Below are 20,675 nucleotides of genomic sequence, written 5' to 3'. Positions count from 1 at the left end.
ATTATGTAAAATTATGTCCTTGTTGTGATTCTAAAATTTCATCTTTTCGATCTGAAAAATAAAATAATTATCAAAAAGATTCTTTAATGTGAAAATTCATCAAAATGAAAAAAGATATATTTCGACAGTAGCACCAAGTACTGCAAGAACAACCAATTCCAACATAGGGAAGAAATAAAATTGATCATCTTAACTTCTGATTACGATCAGAATAGCCGCTTGCACGTTGAAACACAAAATACAAAAATTACACCAGTACGTTTCACACGTAAACGTTGTGTAAACGTGGTGTAAAATTTCTGTTAAGGCAGTTCATAATGGAGAAAATCCTAAGAAATGTTAGATTTATGAAATGTGTCCCCATCGTCGAGTGTTGTGTATCTTTGTATACAAATTATATCGTATGCGCGTGCATGTGCTTATCAAAATAAAAAAATAATTTAAGTGATTAAGTGTGAAACGCAACACTCTGCTTTCTGCTACTCGATGGTCGTAATACGTGATGCCGTCATTAAGTATTGTGGATTAAAGAAGACCTCTCTTTACCTACGAACAGGACAAACGGTAGCAATTTAGTAAGATAATATATTTATTCTGCGTCAAATATCGCTTTGCGAATGATGACACTGTTTTTCGTAATACAGAAACATTTTTGCTTCGACTACGGTGGGAACTAGATATTTAGGTATAACATCATTAACTCATTAATAATCGTTGTCGTACGCGATGGTGTAACCTTAGCTGATGTAATACAGGATGTATAACATGATGATGCTACACAGAGAAAAATTTATTGTATCCATTATTTTATGTTATAATTATTTCTATAGAGTTTATTGAAGTTTAATATCGTACCAACTATAAAATTATTAGCGGTACTATAGGAGGATATATTATAGTGCGAGATATTAATTTGCACTAATTTATCAAGTAATTTTGTAGCCTCAATAGATATTAACAAACTTGATTTCGCTTTATTCGTGCATATTTAACACACTTAAGTTTAAATAGCGATTTTTTAAATCTCATACTGCAAGTCATTTGAAAAAGAATAAGTTATTAAAAGTTCAATACAAAAGACTTGTCTTTCACTTCTGTCATGATTCTCAAATTTCTTCTCGTCTTTTTCTTTCGTAAAATTTCAAATTCTGCAGGAATAATCTTTTCTCTTTTATAAAACAAATGATTCTATACCTTTGTATCTATGCGTTGTTTAACAATGATTTAGATATGTAACATTATACACATAAAATATTTCTTAAACTCCTAAAAAAAAAATGCCTAACAGAGTTAAAATTTATTTATCTCGAACATATAAAAACATATTTTTTCCGTCTAGTGAAAGTGGAAAAATTGCTATCAATATCTTTACTTCGTGCAGAAAGCAGTTCACTTATAATATCCTGTACGAACATCTTTTCATCTTCAGTTGAAAAACTACAAGATGTATGTGCTGTATTCACATTCGACTCCAATTAAAACGGAATTACTGCTTTGTATATATTGGTTGAAACAATGCTAATCACAGATCATACACATTGACGTTATCGTATAATAATGCAGAAAGGAGAGGATGTATTCTTTAAGAAATTTCACATAAACATATCTCATCATTATCACATTTACATATATACGATATAATTATAAAAGCACCTACATGATATAAACAGACACACGTGCGTACTTTTACAACAAACTGAAATAAAATATTTCACTTTAGTCAACCTCTACATTTTCAGAAATTATACAATTATCCATTGTTCTACGTAACGTCGATTCATCTTATATTTCTTTGTTAGCGAAGTACATATGTATGTATGTAAGCAAGATATGTTTATCTACTAACATAATTATATGATGCACTATAGTTTTGATAAAAACTGTTAAATCAATAAAATATCGTATTCGCTATAATTCATGAAAAATATTCGAGTTCGCGTATTAACATAACTTGACTCAAACATTATGTGAATTAATTGGGCTGAAAAGATTAACTTTCCACCAAATTTTTCAATTTTTAATTAAAAAATAAATTTTAATAAATTTAAAAAAAATGAATAGACTCCCGATTTTTTAAATTTTAAAAACTGAGAAGTTGCAGCGTACATAGCTAATAAAATACCATAAATTCTATAACGTCGTTTATTTCTCATTTGCTTGCTTCATGAAAGCTTATGAAAGCTTAAATTGATCGTGGAATATAATTAATCGATTTATCGATGATTCGTCTATCGCGCTATTAGAATAAGCAACGGTGCATGAAATGATAGCAAAAACTAATATAATACGGATATATAAACTATAAAAAGTTTTGCTACGTTATCTTAATATTTAAAAATCTAATAATGAATTATGGCGAACTTACGATTTAAATGTATAAATTATAAACTATATAATCAAACGAATCTCTGTAAACGTCCTTTTACGAGAAAAATTCGCGGACTATATCATAATTTGATATCAAAATTTCAATTACGTAAATTTATCAAAAATCTCTGACAAATATCTGCAATATTTCATATATATAAATAATCATAGTTTGCATAATATTTAAAATAAGTACTTCTCGGAATGGAATATTTATTTTAATATACATTATTGTGATATTGATTTACATTTCAAGTGGAACACATAACAGCCTTGGAAAAATCTATACTGAGCGTTTAAACCGTTAAAATCTAGTCGTAAAAGAAACAAAAATATGAATCATCTACTACGTAAGTAATGTGTAAGAAAAAAACCAGTGGCTGACAGCTCGAAATCAAAATGCACGTATATGTAATGCACGACAGACATTGAGACGACAAGACGATCTATTATCAAAACGTGGATCCTTTTCAATGTATGTCGATGCCTAGTGACCCATAACCTCTTCCCTTGTATGTTTAAAATGATTCTTATATTCCAATCAAAAGCCTGTTACAAACAAAGAAAATAACGGATCAGTTCAGAGAAATGCTGGGTACAGGCATATACAGAAGCTAAAATGATAATTAAGTGGTCAAATGACATACTTGATAATTAATATAATATAAAAGGTAATTTATGATCTCGTAATGCGCATTCCTCTTTAAATTGATTCATATCTCAAAACAAAATGGAACTTACGATACTTATGCGAATCAAATTTTCCAGGGAATAAAATATTTTTCGAACGTTGTTCTTTTCTATCACACCGGTCGCCTTCAGTTTATTGATATCAAAAGTAACACGTACAAAATTAAATTTAAGCAACCCTAAATAATGAGCTTACACGAACAGTACTTTAATTTTTACAAATTTCGTGACAATTTTGCATTGTAATATACTTTTCTCGCTGAAATATACAAGAAATTTTGCAATGAATCAAACTTGAGAAGCTTCGAATGAAATTTACACAAATATTAATATTAAGGTATATTGGAAATGGAAATTTCAAAAATTATGTCAAATATCAATCATGCGCAAGATTATATCATATAAAATTATGAACAAGACGGATTGAAATTTATTTGTCTGCATTCAGCAAATCTACGTAAGAGAGGAATACATACATACTGTAGCTATTGACTGTGTAGAATAGTGCTTTTGTCGTAGATATTTATCTTCTTCTATGATCTATGTATATGTATAAAGAAACGAACAATATTTGAAGAAATTTCGACACTAAAAACTACGCCGCAGCTTAATAATTTCCAATTTATTTTCCGTTAATATTTCCTAATTTCGTTATCTAGCATATATACCTAACCTTTTCTTTCAATTATTTGGTTATTCTTGCAAATACATTACCACATAATCAAATATTTACTTGTGCTATAAATCAAAAAAGAATCTGAATACTTAAAGATCAAAATTTAGAAAAAATCGCGAACATTATTTATGAAATGTTAATTGACTATATTATATTCTTAACGTTAATATAAAGACCAAAGTTAACTGAAGAATCACCACGAAATGTACACGTTACATAGTCTATACAAATTCATTATTAAACTTTGTTTCTGAAACGTTGACTGGTTAAATTATATTTATAATTACTGTGTATATTAAATTATATTTATAATTAATATGTATATCCAGATGCATCTACGATTACCTTGAGATAATTTAGTCGCGACATAATTCATATCTTTTATGTAAAACAATATACCTTCTTAGACCAATGATTGCATAATATTAAGAAGAACTTAAGGTATAGTATAAAGCAGAACTACACGTAGCGAAGGAGTAAAGCTATACTCGATGCAATGTCTTTGAATTGATGAATATAGCAAGTGTGCTCGCCTTTTTGATGAAACTAGGAGAGTGCCAAATAGATTTTGAAAGTTTATACGTGTGCGTAAGTGTGAATATGACTTTATGCAATGGCGTATACATATATATTTGCGAGTGTTACTGTAAGATTTTTATATAGCGTATTGTATGTAATAATGTTGACGTAGTTTTATTTTGCTGGACTGATCGTTAATTGTGCGTAAAAATTTGTTATGACCATATAAAACAGAAACTTCTACCTATGCATAATGCATATAAATTAAATTATTTGTTGTATATAAAGTCAAATCTATTTTAATTTCAGTAATTAAAACTATTTTCAGTAATGAAGATATTTAGCAAAATTCGTTATTTATCGAAGAAGATATTGAAAATAAGTTATTGAAGTGTGTGAAAACCGGGACTCGCTCCAGCGAAAAAAACTATCAATGATATAAGTATAATTACAATGAACATACACATACGGATGTCTGATACGAGAGATCTATCTAATGTGTTTAAGAGTGTGTACATGGTAGACGTAATAACTGTGTTAATGTCCTATAAAAATGTATAACATTCAATGGTGCTTTGGTTTCTCATGGAATGTTATTAAGAGAGGTCTTTGAACCTTTAAAGATACGATATTTCTATACGTATAAAACACGATAAATATACAAAGAGGCACTTTTTAATCTTTATCCCTCCTACTGTAATAGCTAGATTTGCTTCAATCTACGTATGTACATGTTTTTATACAAATCGGCACGTAATGATTGAAAATGTTCAGCACATGTCATATTGTAAAAATACTAAGTTTATTTAAAAAAAAAAATATCGGCAAGTTTAAGATCAATAAGGTACATGAAGATCAATTACGAAATCAAAGGACCATTATCCACTGATTCAATATACATAAGTGTACAATAATCGAATGGCAAGTGAAATTTATGGCTTTGAGTAAGAATTCAATTTTCGAAACTTTATCTCGCGTTCTTGATAAGTGTATGTTTATGGAGTCTATCAATGAAAATTCGACCAATCTGTATGTCTATAACCAGTAATCGTACGCTGTATGACGCACGTTTCATGTACGCATCTAAACGATGTATTTCTGTAAGTGGATAGAGAATATGTACACATATTCGCTTTATTACGATAAGCTTTTGGGTGCATATCGATAAGTTACATAGACGTAAATTTTTACGGATAAAAAAAATAAATATATAAAAATATATATTTTGACAGGAACTTCATAAGGAAGTTAGCGAAAATCTTGAGGAGGACCTTCACTGACACTATTCGTTTAGCGTACAAGCTGTGAAACGATGCAAACGTTCACAAGCAAACGATTCGCTGCTGAACGTTCAATATTGAACGATCATCGTATGTCCCTATAAAAGAATTCTAATATCTTCGTGATATTTTCTGATATAATGTACGATGCTGCGAATTGAATTATTTCGCACGTTTTAGATCCGATTGTATGAATGTCTTTAAATACTTTCGTATTCTGAACGAAATTGTGGGGTCACAGTCCATCTGAAAAAACAAAAAGGAGTCGCAAAGAATTTGAAGATGTAGTATTTTCTAATTTCATAATCATTAGCACGTGATCATTTTCGTCCTTTTACTCACAATTATATCGTATGATATAATTTGATAAGTTGCCCTAAACAAAATAATTCGTTTTACGCGCTATTAGAATACATACTAGCATAGAGCAAGAGATGTCAAGGTATTATTAGTACAGCTAGCATTGTGTACTTCATTGTAAAATGTGCGATTTAATGAACAGACTAATCACCAGGCTAGATCGACTGAGAGAACACATTATACATATAAGATCGTACACATAGGTCGTCTGTTATGATTTATATCGTGCAATCTTTGCAGTCAATAGTTATCGAAATATAGATTTTCAGATCAATATGTGAGGTTTATTATGCGCGCACGTTTCAACGTCGCAAGCAATTCAAAAATGTTTCTCGAACTTCGATCATTGATACCATTAATCGCTAGTCCGTGTAGAATTTATGATATACATATAATCACTTGTGGTAACATGAAAAAGGGAGATAAGCTATTGTGATGTTTGTATGTTCGTTACGGTAGAATTGCAAAGTGGAATTATTTAGGAATGCATAGTGTATAACTATACTGTAATCATGTATGATATCGTTTAGATTTTTATCAGTTCCATTATTATGTGTATGGTAATTTATTGAAGTACAGTTAGAGTACAATGCTCACGTTGATCAATTGTAGATTATGTCATGTACTTGATAAATTTATACACACACGCATTTGTTCTTATTTAACACTGGCTTTCATTTCTATTAAGATTTTTTTACGTCTAATCATAATATATGAATATGAAGTATTTGACTGTACACAAATTATGTTTAAAGAATGAAGAAAATCAACGTTCATTATCGATATATGCATGAATGATGCGTTTAATGCAAACAATATATATACTACTCCTCGTTGAAGAAAAACGTCGATGTCCTGACTGTTTCGTGTTGAGAACTAAAGTTTTTGATGTTTTAATAACCGCTTCGTTAAAAAAAAACAGAATCTTAACGTCAAATTATAATGCTGCTAATCGTTGTTAAATTTTAATGTACAGAATATAAAATATTACAAAAAAATAGTCAAAAATCTTTTCATTTAAATACAATTTTGCATTAAATCTTTGCGTGTCAAATTTTGATATATTATTTCTAATATATTGATATACATATATATATATATATATATATATATTTATTAATAAAAATTATAGTTATTAATGGCATTTAATACAAATGTATATATATTTATATACATTTAAATTATATACATTAATATATATATATTACTTTTTCAAAAAAAAAAACTTTTAGCACTGTAAAGGACGTTAAGATTCTTGAAAAAAGGTAGAGTTAGAAAAAACGAGAATAGCCGACGAATCGCATAATGTTGATGTGTGTAAGTAAAACTATTAGTTTGCAATTCATGTAACTAGATATCCGATGAATGTGACGTATGTTAATAAGCAAGTAAAATGTTACAAGGAAACTGTGTGCGTTTGTAATAGCGTTCCTTAAACGGACTGGCCCTCATAGATAACATTTAAAGAAAATGCATTTATGTATGAACTGGTGTTCACTAGTACACGACTAACTAATAGATATCATGCTAGATTAGTTAAAATGTAATGTATGCTAGATGTTATAGTGTTGTACTAGTGTTTACACCTTCCTATTTATGCGTTCTGTGTTTCCTGGTGGAAAATAGCGAGTAGTTACGTGTACAAGTAGTTTTAAAAACGATCTTAATCCATTGATTTGAACAGAATTTTATGCTATAGTATATATTAAATGTACGATTTTAATTTCCCTGTAATACATCTTTGTTACCGCTATAAAACTTCACTTGTTTATTGGTTGTTAAGCTTTGTTAATAAAATACTATAAAATTTTAAATGACTTCTTTACTCGATTTTCCGAATCCATTTTCTGAAATTTCATTCTCTGTTATTAGGTTGTCCCAGAAGTTTCTTTCGTTTTATAAAGAAATAATAGATGCACAACACTTTTTGTTTTGTCCATGTTTTGTATGATCCATTTTGTTCTATTTCTATTATTATAATCATACATAATTTAACAAAGTAATATAAAGCAAAAGATGTTGTACTGGTATTATTTCCTTATAAAACAAAAGAAACTTTTGGGACAAGCTAACACATATTCCATATTATATATAACTGAGTCGGTGATTATGCAAATGTCCTATGTCTCATTTCGAGATATTTAAAGTTTTGCGTCTGGCTCATGAATTGAGTTCTGTTTAATGACAGAATATCCAACTCGATTCACCTGTTTCAATATAATATGTAATATGGTTAGATTTCTACTACTTTGAAAAGTACTATGCAACTTAAAATAAGTGATAAATCCAATTGTTTTAGATATTTGACTTATCCACTTTCATAATCACCGAAACAATTGGAATGTGGATTTTTCTGCACTTATGAGAAAATTAAATGTAAAATATCTAGTAGTAATATTCGTAACCTAATTATAAAATATACATGTAAATTTATTAAACTTTTATATTGTATAAGTACAAAATTAGACAAAATTATCTATAAAATTTTTTTTACTTGATTTTAATAATTTAATTTATTAATAAGTTGTGTTATGCATTGAAAGAACTTTAGCGATAAGATTATCGCATATGAATGCAATAATACATAAGTCACATTGTCTCAGTTTCTCTAAATAAGCGGGTCGCAGATTAGTCCATCCGAAATACATATCAATTTTTCACAGGCGGCACCACTAATAGCATGGAAGTTAGTAACAATCAAGATGGCTGCTACCAACTCGAATATATCCAGTGATAGTCCAACCAAGAAGGAGGACGAATTCAATGAATTTTATTCCGAAGTATGTAAATCTCGAATGACATCATATCATTAGAACATCTATCTGTGTAAAAACCAGTTTTTGATACAATTCTTGGTTATATAACTGTAAATACTTGTACCTTGTTTTAAGGGTTAACAAACGTCACTATGTATGCATTAAACAACAATAATAAATCGAATTTAAAGTACAATTTACCAATAGTTCTCCGTTATTTGATAAGTGATACCTAACATTTTTTAAAACATTATAAAGTAAATTGCTTTCTCAGTAAACTTTTGAGTTATAAATAAGCCTAACCTATACAACTGTGTTCGCGCCCTAAACAAATAGTTGTTTTGCATTGTACGAAATTTTATTTTTCTTCAGGTGAAAGAAATAGAAAAAAGAGATTCGGTATTAACTCCCAAACAACAAATTGACAGACTACTTCGACCTGGCTCGTCGTATTTTAATTTAAACCCTTTTGAAGTATTACAAATTGATCCATCCACGTCTATAGATGAAATAAAAAAGAAATATCGACGTGTAAGTTAACATCTTTTTCGTCTTTAATATAATGTGTAAATTTTAAAATATACGTTATTAAATTATTTTTATTATGTAGATGTCAATTCTTGTGCATCCTGATAAAAACCAAGATGACGCAGAACGTGCACAACAAGCATTTGAAAGTATGTATTAATTTTCACTTTAAGAACTGATAAATTTTCAAAATTGTTTCTTTCATTATAGTTGTTAACAAAGCATGGAAAACATTGGAAAACGAAGAAACTAGAGCTAAATGCATGGATGTTATAGAAGAAGCAAAAGCTAGAACGGATCATATGGTATGAATAATAAACAAATAAATCCTTCTCATTTATAAGAATATATGAGCAATACATTTATAAATGTTGAAAAATTTGTTAGATTGTAGAAAAGAAGAAAAAACTGAAAAAAGAGGGAAAAACAGAAAGTGCAAATATACTTGAAGAGGAAACAGAAGAAGGTTATAGACATGCAGTTTGGGTTATGACAATGAAACTCTTTGCTGACATGGAGAGAAGAAGGTTAATTTGAATAATAATAATATAGTTTATAAAATTGATCCTATTATCTGTAAATAAAAGTTCGTGATTTTTTTTTCTGTAGAAGGGAATTAGCTACTAGAGATGCAGAACAACGTAAAAGGAAACGGGAAGAAGAGCTATCTGCAGAAGCACAAGCTGCATTAGAACGTGAGTGGCAAAAAAATTTTGAAGAATCTCGACAATCAAGAGTTGATAGTTGGAAAGCTTTTCAGTCTGGTGCTAGTGCCACAAAACAAAAGAAAGCAAAAAAATTAAAAGCTTTCAGGCCTCCTAAAACGAAAGCTGAATCACGATAATTAAGTAACTGTTCCTGACACCTGACATAGATTCTTTTATTTGATCAGCATTTCATATTTCTTGCAAAAAAAGTAGTTTAGATAGCATGTTTTCACTATGTGACAGATTATTGATTTCATTAGAACTAATTGGAATTGTTCTCATTTAAAATTCGTTTCTTAATTAAGAATTTGTTATTTAAAACTAGTTAAAAAATTAAAATCAGGTGTCAAAGTAGAGAATGAATTGTAAACAGAGTGATGAGTACATTGAGCAGCAAAGTGTGAGAATGATTAGTGTATGTATCGTTCACAAATAATTTGTGTGTTTGTTGAATCTACATGTATGTATGAACGTACATAGTTGTGATATATTTACATGGCCCGAATAAGTTCAACTTTAAATAAAAGCTTGGTCTAATGAAATTATTGTATGAAATGTAAGACAATTTCCATTTGTACTATACATACATTACATTCGTATTGTTGGATAACAAATGTCAATTTTATGATATACACGTACCTCATATTTTTATCTGAAATATACAATCGCATGACACAATGCTTTAAAAAAAGACAACATTTAAGTCATACAATGTGTTAAATGAAGTTTAGATTAATATTTCTTACTTTTTCATATATTTTTATGAATTACTGTGAAAAGTTTGCATATATCGTACCAATAATTGACAATTAAATAAATATTGCTGTTTTAAAGCTACAAGATGATTTGAAATACAAAATATAAATGTAAAGGTAAAGTATAAATATTCTTCTGCAGAATACAACTTCTGCTTACATATTGTTATAAAAATTCGACATTATGTATTGGTGTCATGTGTGCACAAAGTATATCTATCTAACAACGTATAATATAATTGTTACACTATACTAAGGCAAAATATTTCATCTGTATTTCATACGTAATGCGGATGAAATTGTGGCGCTTTTATATACCTTTGTTTCTTTATTCACTTTCTTTTTCAATTTTGGTAAATAGTTTGTTGCTGCACTAACAATCATATTTTGCATCTTGAGTGACATTACAGTAGTCATATTAATATGTGGAATTTGTTAATCGCTGATTTTAAGTATGCTACGAACAAAACCATATATGAAATGATTTAGCGTATGTTTCGTTTGGAAATCAGAAAATATAACATATTACATTCCTTTTGATTTAACAAAACACTCTAAGTAAGTGATACGACAATATTTTACGTTCATTGCCATCGAAATAGTTTAACGGGCCATGTAGTTATAATTTCCGGTTTTCAATAGATAATCGCATAATGGATGTTATATCGCGACGTACACTTGGTCCAACTGTAATTTGTAAGATTATTGTAAGAAGACAAATTTCTAAAACATAAGTTTCTCATTGCAAGTCACTTTAGTCTTACTAATATATGAAAGTCAATGTTGTACAAGTGCCGATAAGAATAAACGGCGAGAAAATGTTTGTGTGTAAAAGATAAAATTGTAAGGTGAAATTTTTATCAAAGATATTAAGCTGAATAGCTGATCATAACGTGAAATAACATTTATTTCCAATTTTTTTCTATATTGTTTTTGTAATATGAATTTTTCTATGATGCCATAAACTTTATTAATTCCGATTTATATATATATATATATATAATATTTTTATTAATATTATATATTATATAATATTATAATATTATAATATATTATATAATATTATATAATATCATTATTTTATTTATATATATATTATATATATATATAGATATAGATATATATGTCAGCGCAATATTAATAATCAGTTTACTATCATTAAGTAATACCAAATAATGGATTAAACAATACACACTCGGAGAATGCCTCATTTATTTATAATATATGTACGATATTGGATGGTAGAAAAAAATCTATTCGTGGCTTTTATTTATATGTACAAAAATTTCATTATATCACAACAAATGATATTATATGACCAGATATTCTGTATTAGACGGAATTGTTTGAAAAATTAACTTTTTTTTCTTAAAATTGATTTCAACTTTTCATTCATTTGTGAAAATGTTACAACGGATACATTATAGTATTATTTAATGCTATAAAAAAATTCACTTTATATAAGTAGTAGATTACAAGTCGTCAATGATAATAATTTGTATTGTTCTTTATTTAGTTCGATCATTTGTTATTAATGTATTCGTCTTGTATATTATGACGTCCATGGGATATAAAATGTAAATATGATACACATCGAGTATTCATAATTTAATAACTCCACTCAGGGTGTATGAAAAACATGATAACATTTATGTGACTGAATTGATTCAATATGAAGTATCCACGAAAACTTTTTGCTGAAATTAATTTGGATAAATATATCCTGAATAATGTGATATGCAAATATGAAGTTAAAGGTGTGTAAAGTGTAACGTTGTAGGAAAATCGAACAAGTCGTGTTCTGTTTATTCGTTCACGTGAATGTACCAAATTTTTATGCACTCTACATTCGCAATTACTGGAAGAAAGAAGAATGGAGACTCTACAATTTTTATATATAATCATATTTTATATTTCACAATTTCCTCATCAGGCTTTTTTAGGTTTACATCATAACTCAATAAGAATATTACAAGAAATAAATTACTCATATTTATAGATATTTACTAGTATGTTTACTAAAAATTTTCGAGAATAAGAAATTGCAAAAACGAAATATAAAAACACAACCATCCCTATTGTAATTAACCTTAACATAATATCCTTTAATTTTATTAAACTTCTGTTAATAGTATCAAACGTGCTAATAATTATTCATCGTTTTGTCTCTTTTACTCTTTGCATGCTCACACTGACTAAAATTAGCGCTCTTATTTCTTTTATAAATATAGGAGTGTGGTATAATGCAATTTTTATGTGCAATGTTTATTTTTATCTGTACTTGCTAAACACTGTCGTCATACTGTCTTTCAAAGCTGCTGCGCTAGCAATGACGATGAAATGCATTTTACGTGACTGTACACTTCCATCCGGAGTGTGCACGTGAGTCACATATAGAAATGTATTGACCGAAATTATACACATATAGAAACATATTTTATTTATTTAATTTTAAGACATAACTTACAACAGTACTAATATTTTTTCTTGCAAGTTATACTTCATCTTACGTATATTACAATAATTAGAAATATTCTAAGCATTTTTTTATTAATTTTACAGTAATTGAAGAATGTAATTTTATAATAATATATTTTTGCTATAAATAATACATTTTTATATGCGACACTATTATTAAAACTGAAAAAGTTATTATTTGTACTTTAGTAAAAAGAAAATCTACAAATCCTTGCCTTGAAAAATATATATCTTTCGAACTATTATCGACGCCAAAAAATATAAAGTAAATTCGTTAATACCGTTTAGTTATTGAAAACAGCTTAAATGAACTGAACAAGAAGCTCTGAATAGAAAACACGCTGCTAGACGATCTATACTTTCTTCAAATATTTGCGTTTTCTATTTAAGTATTTACTATAATTATTCAAATATTGTACTCCTTCAAAAATATTATAGTACAAGTAGAATATTTAAATTTTATACAAATATTCTACTTGTATTATATCATTGATTTAACGATACAATTGATTGCCAATATTATGAATAGATTATACTAATTTGTTTAGAATTTGTAAAAATGTATGATATAGCAAGAATATTAATATTTAGTTTTGCATTTGCGAACTGCGCATGCGCGAGGCATATGTGTATACGTACCACGCACCATGCGCCTTCAGGTAACAATTCGTCCTTTCAAATTTTCAGCTCGATCCGTAGGAAATCGGTTTCTCTCTATACTGGTAATTGCAATAAATCGATTTGCGATTAAGGACCTAGAGAGTGAAATTCCAGTTGGAAGAAGAATTATTCACAATACGATAATTTAAGTGAATGAAATCAGAACCGAAAAAAATAAAATTGTACGAAACGAATATCTTCAAAAATCATGGAATCGGCAAATTCTCTTTCGATAAAGATATTAATTTGAAGGATACATAAAAAATTAATATTCAATTATAGATTTACTATATTCAGAGCATTTAGTAAAAACGCCATTTATTAATAATAATATACATTATATAGTACAATATAATTTACATTAAACTTTCAAATATTTTGGAAAAAAATGTAAAGAATACTAAAATTCATAAATGTATTAATAAATAAAATAGTATTAAACAGTGTAGAGGGATATTCAGAACAGGCAAAAGTAAAAGGCACAACTGCCGTAAAGAGAGATTTATATTAACAATTATGGTAATAGAAATTACACAAATAATACCTTCATCGTATAAACAAATATATTATATGTTTTTCTCTTTCGAGACATACAAACCGTACAAAATACATGCATTATTAATGTTGCACAGAATAATACAAGATCTTCCAAGTTCAGTTCATATGGTGAAGATCGTAACGCGACTGCTCCGAAAGAACTCCGTATTCGAATAGCTGAGTTGCGTACTAACATGTACATATATAATGGTACTCATGTATACGCACATAATAAGCAAGTTTTTACCGTATGTGTGCACGGGTAATGGAAACGTATTCATATACGTTTATACACGAACCGGCCAGGATAAATATCGACGTATAAGAACCGATGCACGGCAAGAGGAAACCGTTCTTATAGTGCCTTTCTCACACACAGTTTAAAGAAATGTTATTTCTGCGCATATAGCGAGATCCTTCGTGTATGTGCGATCGCTTCACGAATGGAACGTAATGTTTCTGCTTGTAGACGTGAACTGTTACACAGATGGAAACCAGATATCGGTGTGTGTCCTTAACAACAGGTAAACGGAAATGCATCTGGACAGTCACGATCGCAAGGGACCTGTACCCAAAAATGTCAGTGTGTATATGTATGTCTGAAAGGAACACACCAACATAATCATAGCAAGCAAAGGATCAAACTTGCATCGGTGACATAGCGAAAAGAAAAAGTTCCTTTGCGTGCTTTTTTCTAAGCCAAAGAAAGCAATGTGCAGACAGGCACGAATACGTAAACACTAATGTCGATAATATACGCTTACGACAGTATGCAAATGAAAGAAATACCATCTACCTGAGACGCGTGCGTACGCAAAAGACACGTGTGTTCATCGCGCAGCACAAACGTGACCACGTCACGCGGCATATTCATATATATACAATCGCGTGGAACCTGTTCACACACAGAAACGTAACGAGAGATAAATGTTCGTGTACCTAAATAGACGATCACGGCGCGGCGAAGCAATAGAGGAGAAACTCGTATGTACGAAAATACATAAACAGCCGAAAGATAGAAATGTATAGAGATTAATAGCATCTCTACGAAAGCACCAACTATGGTGTGGTGGCGTGTACGTGCGCGCAGATAGAAGGAACGCGTTTCGTCCGTGGACAAACGAGCGTCTATGGTACACACAACTAAAAGAAAAATGATGGTGTGCGTGGCTGTGTACAGGTAGAAGGAAGAGAACAGAACGGCAACAGAAGTAGAGGTGCGGCGTGACCGCTTCGCCGCGACACTACACGAGACTGCAGTGAGTTGGTCGCTGTCGTGCGTTGCTCTTCACTGCTTTTGGATCGCCGTGAACGATCGATAGCTACGGCGGATCCAGCCGGTCGTGGATCGTGGAAAATCTGTGTGGACTCGCAACCTGTTGCGCTACCGGCTTGCATACATCGGCTTTAGCACGCACCATTCTCACAGCACACCACGACACCAGTGTTAGCCTTGACGGGCGCCAGCCAACCTGGACACGTACTTAGCTTGCACGACTAGCGCGCGTTCACACGTGGATCGCGCCGAGTGCGCGGCATCGCTACGTGGATTCGAATCAAGGAAAATATCCTCGACGTTGGATAATTGGAGGAAAGTGGCGTCGATATGTGACCCGTGATCGTGTGTTAATAGTGTGCTGGCCAGCGGAGCACCATGTCGACGACGGACGTGTTTCGCATCGCGCAACAGGGACCGCCGACTGCCGAAGAGGAACGAGGGTAATGTTCAACAGTGTTCTCTCATCGCATGGTTTACCATTTACAATTCGTTTTGTCAGCCCGCTGCTTTTATGCAAAAAACTACGATCTTCGATCGATCGTTGTCCGAGGATTGCAATTTACCTGACCGGTCGATCATCAACGAATAATTGTTCTAGGAGTCCGACAGAAATGTTTTTGTTCAGCTTTTAGTTAGGTTGTTGCATGACTTGTGTAATTGGAAATGCGTTCTTAAAAGTGATCGTCTTAAACAAGGAATCGTTTGATTTGATCGGTTGTGTAGTCGGTAGGCTGTTGAATCGTCGTATTGGAATGTGATTTAGTCAGGTGTTTCTGCGTGCAGTTTGACGGATTAGATTAGATTTTCGTGTAAAATTTATACATCGTGCAGGCACACGTATTCTTCATTACTGTTACGTAAATAATCGAATCCTACTATGAAATAGATACCTGGATGAACGTGTATCGAGGACGAATCGCACGGTAGAATGTTACTTGCTTATTTTTATAACTCATGATCATTTAAGGTTTATCAGAGGGATTTGCGTTATACTTTCTTCGCTGCTCGAGGCAATAAACCTCGACGAATACGAGCCAGCAGAGCGACTGTCGAATACTGAATCGTCGAGAGTAAGACGTTCGCAAGAAACCTGTTTTAGCACTATCCAGAATTTCTACACCAACCAAGTAAATTAAACCATAGCAAATCGTGGCTCCGTTCCAATATTCGAAATACTTTAAATACATAACTGTCGATGAATTACAATTAAAAATTTTCATCAACAAAAGATCTGTGAAATATTCTTTTATTTCCCTTTCTTTTGTCGTCAACAGTATAATAACGAAACCATGATGTCCACAATTTTTTTGCAACGAATGTATCAATTATATTCTTTAGGATATTGCGCAAAGTTCCAAAGACGGTGCAATTGCATTTTTTTACCAGTTAAACCTATTTGACGCTAACGAGCGTATAATTAAACAAATGCTGAGATAATGTGCGTGTACCTTTTAGTGTTACTCTACCGTATAATTTACCTGATGTTGCAGTTACTACCATAACGATTCGCATGCTTTAGTCGTACCTTTCTATTCCATCTTACTTTTCACCAGCAAAAGTACTTTATTTCATAAACGTTATATAAACTCAAATCTCTAACCTATAATGAACTGCAAAAATTTGAGTCATGATATGTAGCTAAAGGAACAAATTCATCATATATCGTACAAAAGAAAATTATCTTTCAATTTAAATCGACCTCGTGATCAGCGATTCTACAGGTGGCTATCGGTGAATAGAAAATACGAAAAGCTTCCATACAGAGGTAGCCACAATATTAGTCACGTTTCTCGACGGTCTCTCTCCCTCCCTCTCTCTCAATGTCAATGACTGCTCCCTCAGGGCTAGCTGTGACCCCCCATGTGAACAAGAGTCTCGTCTTTCTGTATGTTGTGGCATATAGACGGAGTCGAATGGAATGGCGCTTTCACACGAAGCTATAAGGAACTCACGATATTTATATGTACATATGTAGGTACATATCGTGTCCGACATGTCGGTCCAAGTTTCTAGCTATATAAAATGGCTTTAAAAATTGTCGGTAAATATATTTTTTAATTGAAATTCTTGCAATCTTATAGTCACTTGAACACATAAACTGTTGTCTCTTTGACTTTAATTTGTTATCCGGAGAGGTCGAGGTAACTCGTCATTCGGGTTGTTAATTTCTTAAACGCAGTAATATTTTTATTTAATGATTTTCTATTCAAAAACAGCCAATCAAAACTGATTTGTTCTCGTTAATTTTTAATATTTTAGTTATAGAAGTTTCTGTTTAAGGAATGTCCTTTAACAGGTTAAGAAACGATCTTCTCGAAGTATATTTGATTTAAATCCTCTATCGCCTTTTGTGTCATTCTCGATCGAATCAAGTTTTTCTATCATTAACAAATTTCTTAAATTTGAAGAAAAAATGAAATAATCCATATTAATTTTATTTTTATTAAATATTAAATGCCACTCAAACGCAATCAAAGTTAGCCGCAAAATCGATATAATTCACAATAATATCGAATATCTCGTTAGTAACAGGACTTCGTGAAATTGTTCATTTCGATAGTATCTGTTAATTCTTAAAAGGACTTTGCTTAATAGGAGCTTTCGTTAGGAATTTCCCTGTGACTTATCAAGTTAATGTTAGAAGACATTATCGGAACTAGTTCGAGTTTTATACAACTTTCACTGAAAATTATCTATACATAAATACCGACAATCCTTGACGATAAAAGGAGCAATAATGAGTAGTCTAACAACATTTCCACCTAATTTATTGGGATAGTTCTTAAATTTCGTAACGTGGTCGTAACTCTCTAATCGACTTATAGCGACAGAATTTTATCAACTAACTCGATAATTATCTATGAAACAGCTTACACGTGCAAGCACGAGACAGCACTCGGAGAAACGAACCTTAAACCTTAAGGTTGACTAACGGGACTTCCGGCGTCCGTACGTACCTACAGTGCATACGATGATTGCAATTCTTGTGAGCCGTGGTATATATACTATAGATTTATCGAGATAATGATAAAAAATGAGTTACATATGTATATGTGCCACTTCTTGCCCCCTCCATGCGAATATCGTAGACTGTTACTATTTTTAGTCGTCTATTTATCGATCCTTAAAACCAGTTTCTTTTTTATAAACTTTATTAACACTCTTATACATATAATTTAGGCTCGTTATGTTTCATTTTTTATTCAAACGTAGTAATAAATTGTTGGTATATGTTAATCAACCATAATCGTTTAGAATACGCAATATACGATGTATACAATAGCTCGCAAAAGTATTTAAACACTTGTAGAAGCATTTCGTAAATAGGTATACATATTGTGTATTATTTGAAACATTTGAAATTTCATTGGTACTGTAATGAGATCGGATTATCGCGATTATATTTGTACTGTTTTGGACAAATCTAAAGATATGCAACAAAGCTACGAGATATTTAGAGAAAATACAGTGGCTCACGAAAGTATTCGAAGATTCTTTAAAACAAAATAGCTTTTTAAAAATTGGGCCGAACGATGTGAACCTTTTTGAGAAGATAGAAGGATGAGTTTACTGGATGACGTATAAAAAAGATGTCGGAAAATGTTGCAATTGGTTGGAATCGCGAGGATAGACATGATCACTTTTTATCATTTTTTATCTAAGTTTCTAATTAACATTTAAAGAATACATTTTATAGATTTATGTCGGTTATATATAAATGATAATTGCACTTTTTCACGACTTTCGGCTTGTAATTACATGTCGGAGATGTGGAGACATCGGGCCTTTCTCTTGGAATTTTGGGAGGATCCCCAATACTTTGGTCTAAACTGTTTATTACAGCTGTACTTAAGTAATAGAACTTAGAAGTAGTTGTTGCGATATGATCCGATTATGTTTGCTCGAGATTTGTGACAGTGGGCTTGGGCTCGAAGTGACACGACTGGTCGCCGAACGTAGTCACGGTCACGGGATGAACGTTTTTACCTAACGGAAGAAGTACCGATATTGAGGGACACACGCTGTATCAACAAACAAGCCCTGGGCAGGAGCAATGTCGGCTCCACGCGGGTCTGCCTAGTAACGGCGCCTGGAATTTTGTTGATATCCCCGGTCAATATGCAATTGACAAATGTGATCGTATCAGTCTTTTATTTTTGTGATCACCTTGGAGAGTTTACACACATCGTCTTGTCAGTCAGTCAGAAAGAAACCGAGCGACACAGCTAACGTCACTCTGTGTTTCAAAATACATTCTATTGAACAAAGAGTTTTCCCCGTTGACCGTGGATTCGTTATTGAACCTAAGAACATTGTCTTTAACATCCAGAGTGTCTAATCACCACGTATAATTGTCAAACTCTGTTAAATCAACATTTGTACATATAATTGCAAATATAATCTCCATTGAACAACAACGATGGCTTGTCCTAATGAAGATACGTTACACGCCCCCAAGTCTAACACCAACCCGACATATATATAGTAAATCAGTTGGTTCTTACATCCTTCGATGCCTGTCACTTGTTTTTGTATCAGCCAAACTATTCAGACTGTATACTAATTTTTTATCAAATATATGTTGCAGTAAATATATTGTATCTTCTATATACATATATCAATTTTCAGATTGGTTTCAAATTTTACCAAAATAATCATGTCAACAATATCTCATTAAGTGTTAATAAAATTTCGTTTGATATGCATAATATATACATATATGTAGATATATATATAAAAGTTCTTTGTAATAAATATTCAAATACTTTCGTAAGTCTCCGTAGTTGTAAATTGCATAACACTGGTAGCAAGGAGAATTATTCGCGTAGTAATTCGATTTTCTTTTGTACGTCGGGCCGGGATTCTAATTCACTGTGGCGGTTATAAAGTGCAAGTGAAATTACTCGTGTAATGGACTGATTTCCATTTACATATGAGACAGAAGTATCAGATACAGTACGGAAGAATATCCAAACTACGCAAAAATATCGCTGCCACGATGCTTTCGCGTTTCATAAACAGCGAGGTGGGGATAAAAAATTGATGGAATAATAAAGGACACTGTATGATGTCTTTTATTATG

The 20,675-nt window shown here is 31.2% G+C and overlaps 2 protein-coding genes across 2 annotated transcripts in view; both read left to right on the top strand.

Annotated features, from left to right (window-relative positions):
• Positions 1-8,566: 8,566 nt before the first annotated feature.
• On the top strand, positions 8,567-10,425 carry LOC122569526 (dnaJ homolog subfamily C member 8). Its single transcript, XM_043730691.1, has 6 exons — positions 8,567-8,672; positions 9,021-9,179; positions 9,259-9,325; positions 9,387-9,481; positions 9,564-9,703; positions 9,786-10,425. The coding sequence occupies exons 1-6, from the start codon at positions 8,595-8,597 to the stop codon at positions 10,018-10,020; spliced, it is 774 nt and encodes a 257-aa protein (XP_043586626.1). The 5' UTR covers positions 8,567-8,594; the 3' UTR covers positions 10,021-10,425.
• Positions 10,426-15,605: 5,180 nt separating this feature from the next.
• The window catches only part of LOC122569574, a 101,899-nt gene continuing 96,829 nt past the window's right edge, over positions 15,606-20,675 (top strand). The window contains exon 1 of the mRNA XM_043730809.1: positions 15,606-16,032. Within this exon, the coding sequence (XP_043586744.1) occupies positions 15,968-16,032 (65 nt within the window). The 5' untranslated portion in view covers positions 15,606-15,967. The remainder of the gene's footprint in view (positions 16,033-20,675) is intronic.

The sequence above is a fragment of the Bombus pyrosoma genome, linkage group LG7, assembly GCF_014825855.1.
Source record: "Bombus pyrosoma isolate SC7728 linkage group LG7, ASM1482585v1, whole genome shotgun sequence".
NCBI classification, from domain to species: domain Eukaryota; kingdom Metazoa; phylum Arthropoda; class Insecta; order Hymenoptera; family Apidae; genus Bombus; species Bombus pyrosoma.
The sequence above is the reverse complement of the archived record's forward strand: the minus strand, read 5'-3'. Positions and strand labels throughout refer to the sequence as shown.

What these genes read in the sequence shown, in the direction of transcription:
- LOC122569526 (XM_043730691.1), top strand. Translation starts at nt 8,595, where the DNA reads ATGGCTGCTACCAACTCGAATATATCCAGTGATAGTCCAACCAAGAAG. An exon ending in TAAAAAAGAAATATCGACGT is followed by an intron (nt 9,180 to 9,258) that starts GTAAGTTAACAT and finishes TTTATTATGTAG; the next exon opens with ATGTCAATTCTTGTGCATCC. An exon ending in GCTGACATGGAGAGAAGAAG is followed by an intron (nt 9,704 to 9,785) that starts GTTAATTTGAAT and finishes TTTTTTCTGTAG; the next exon opens with AAGGGAATTAGCTACTAGAG.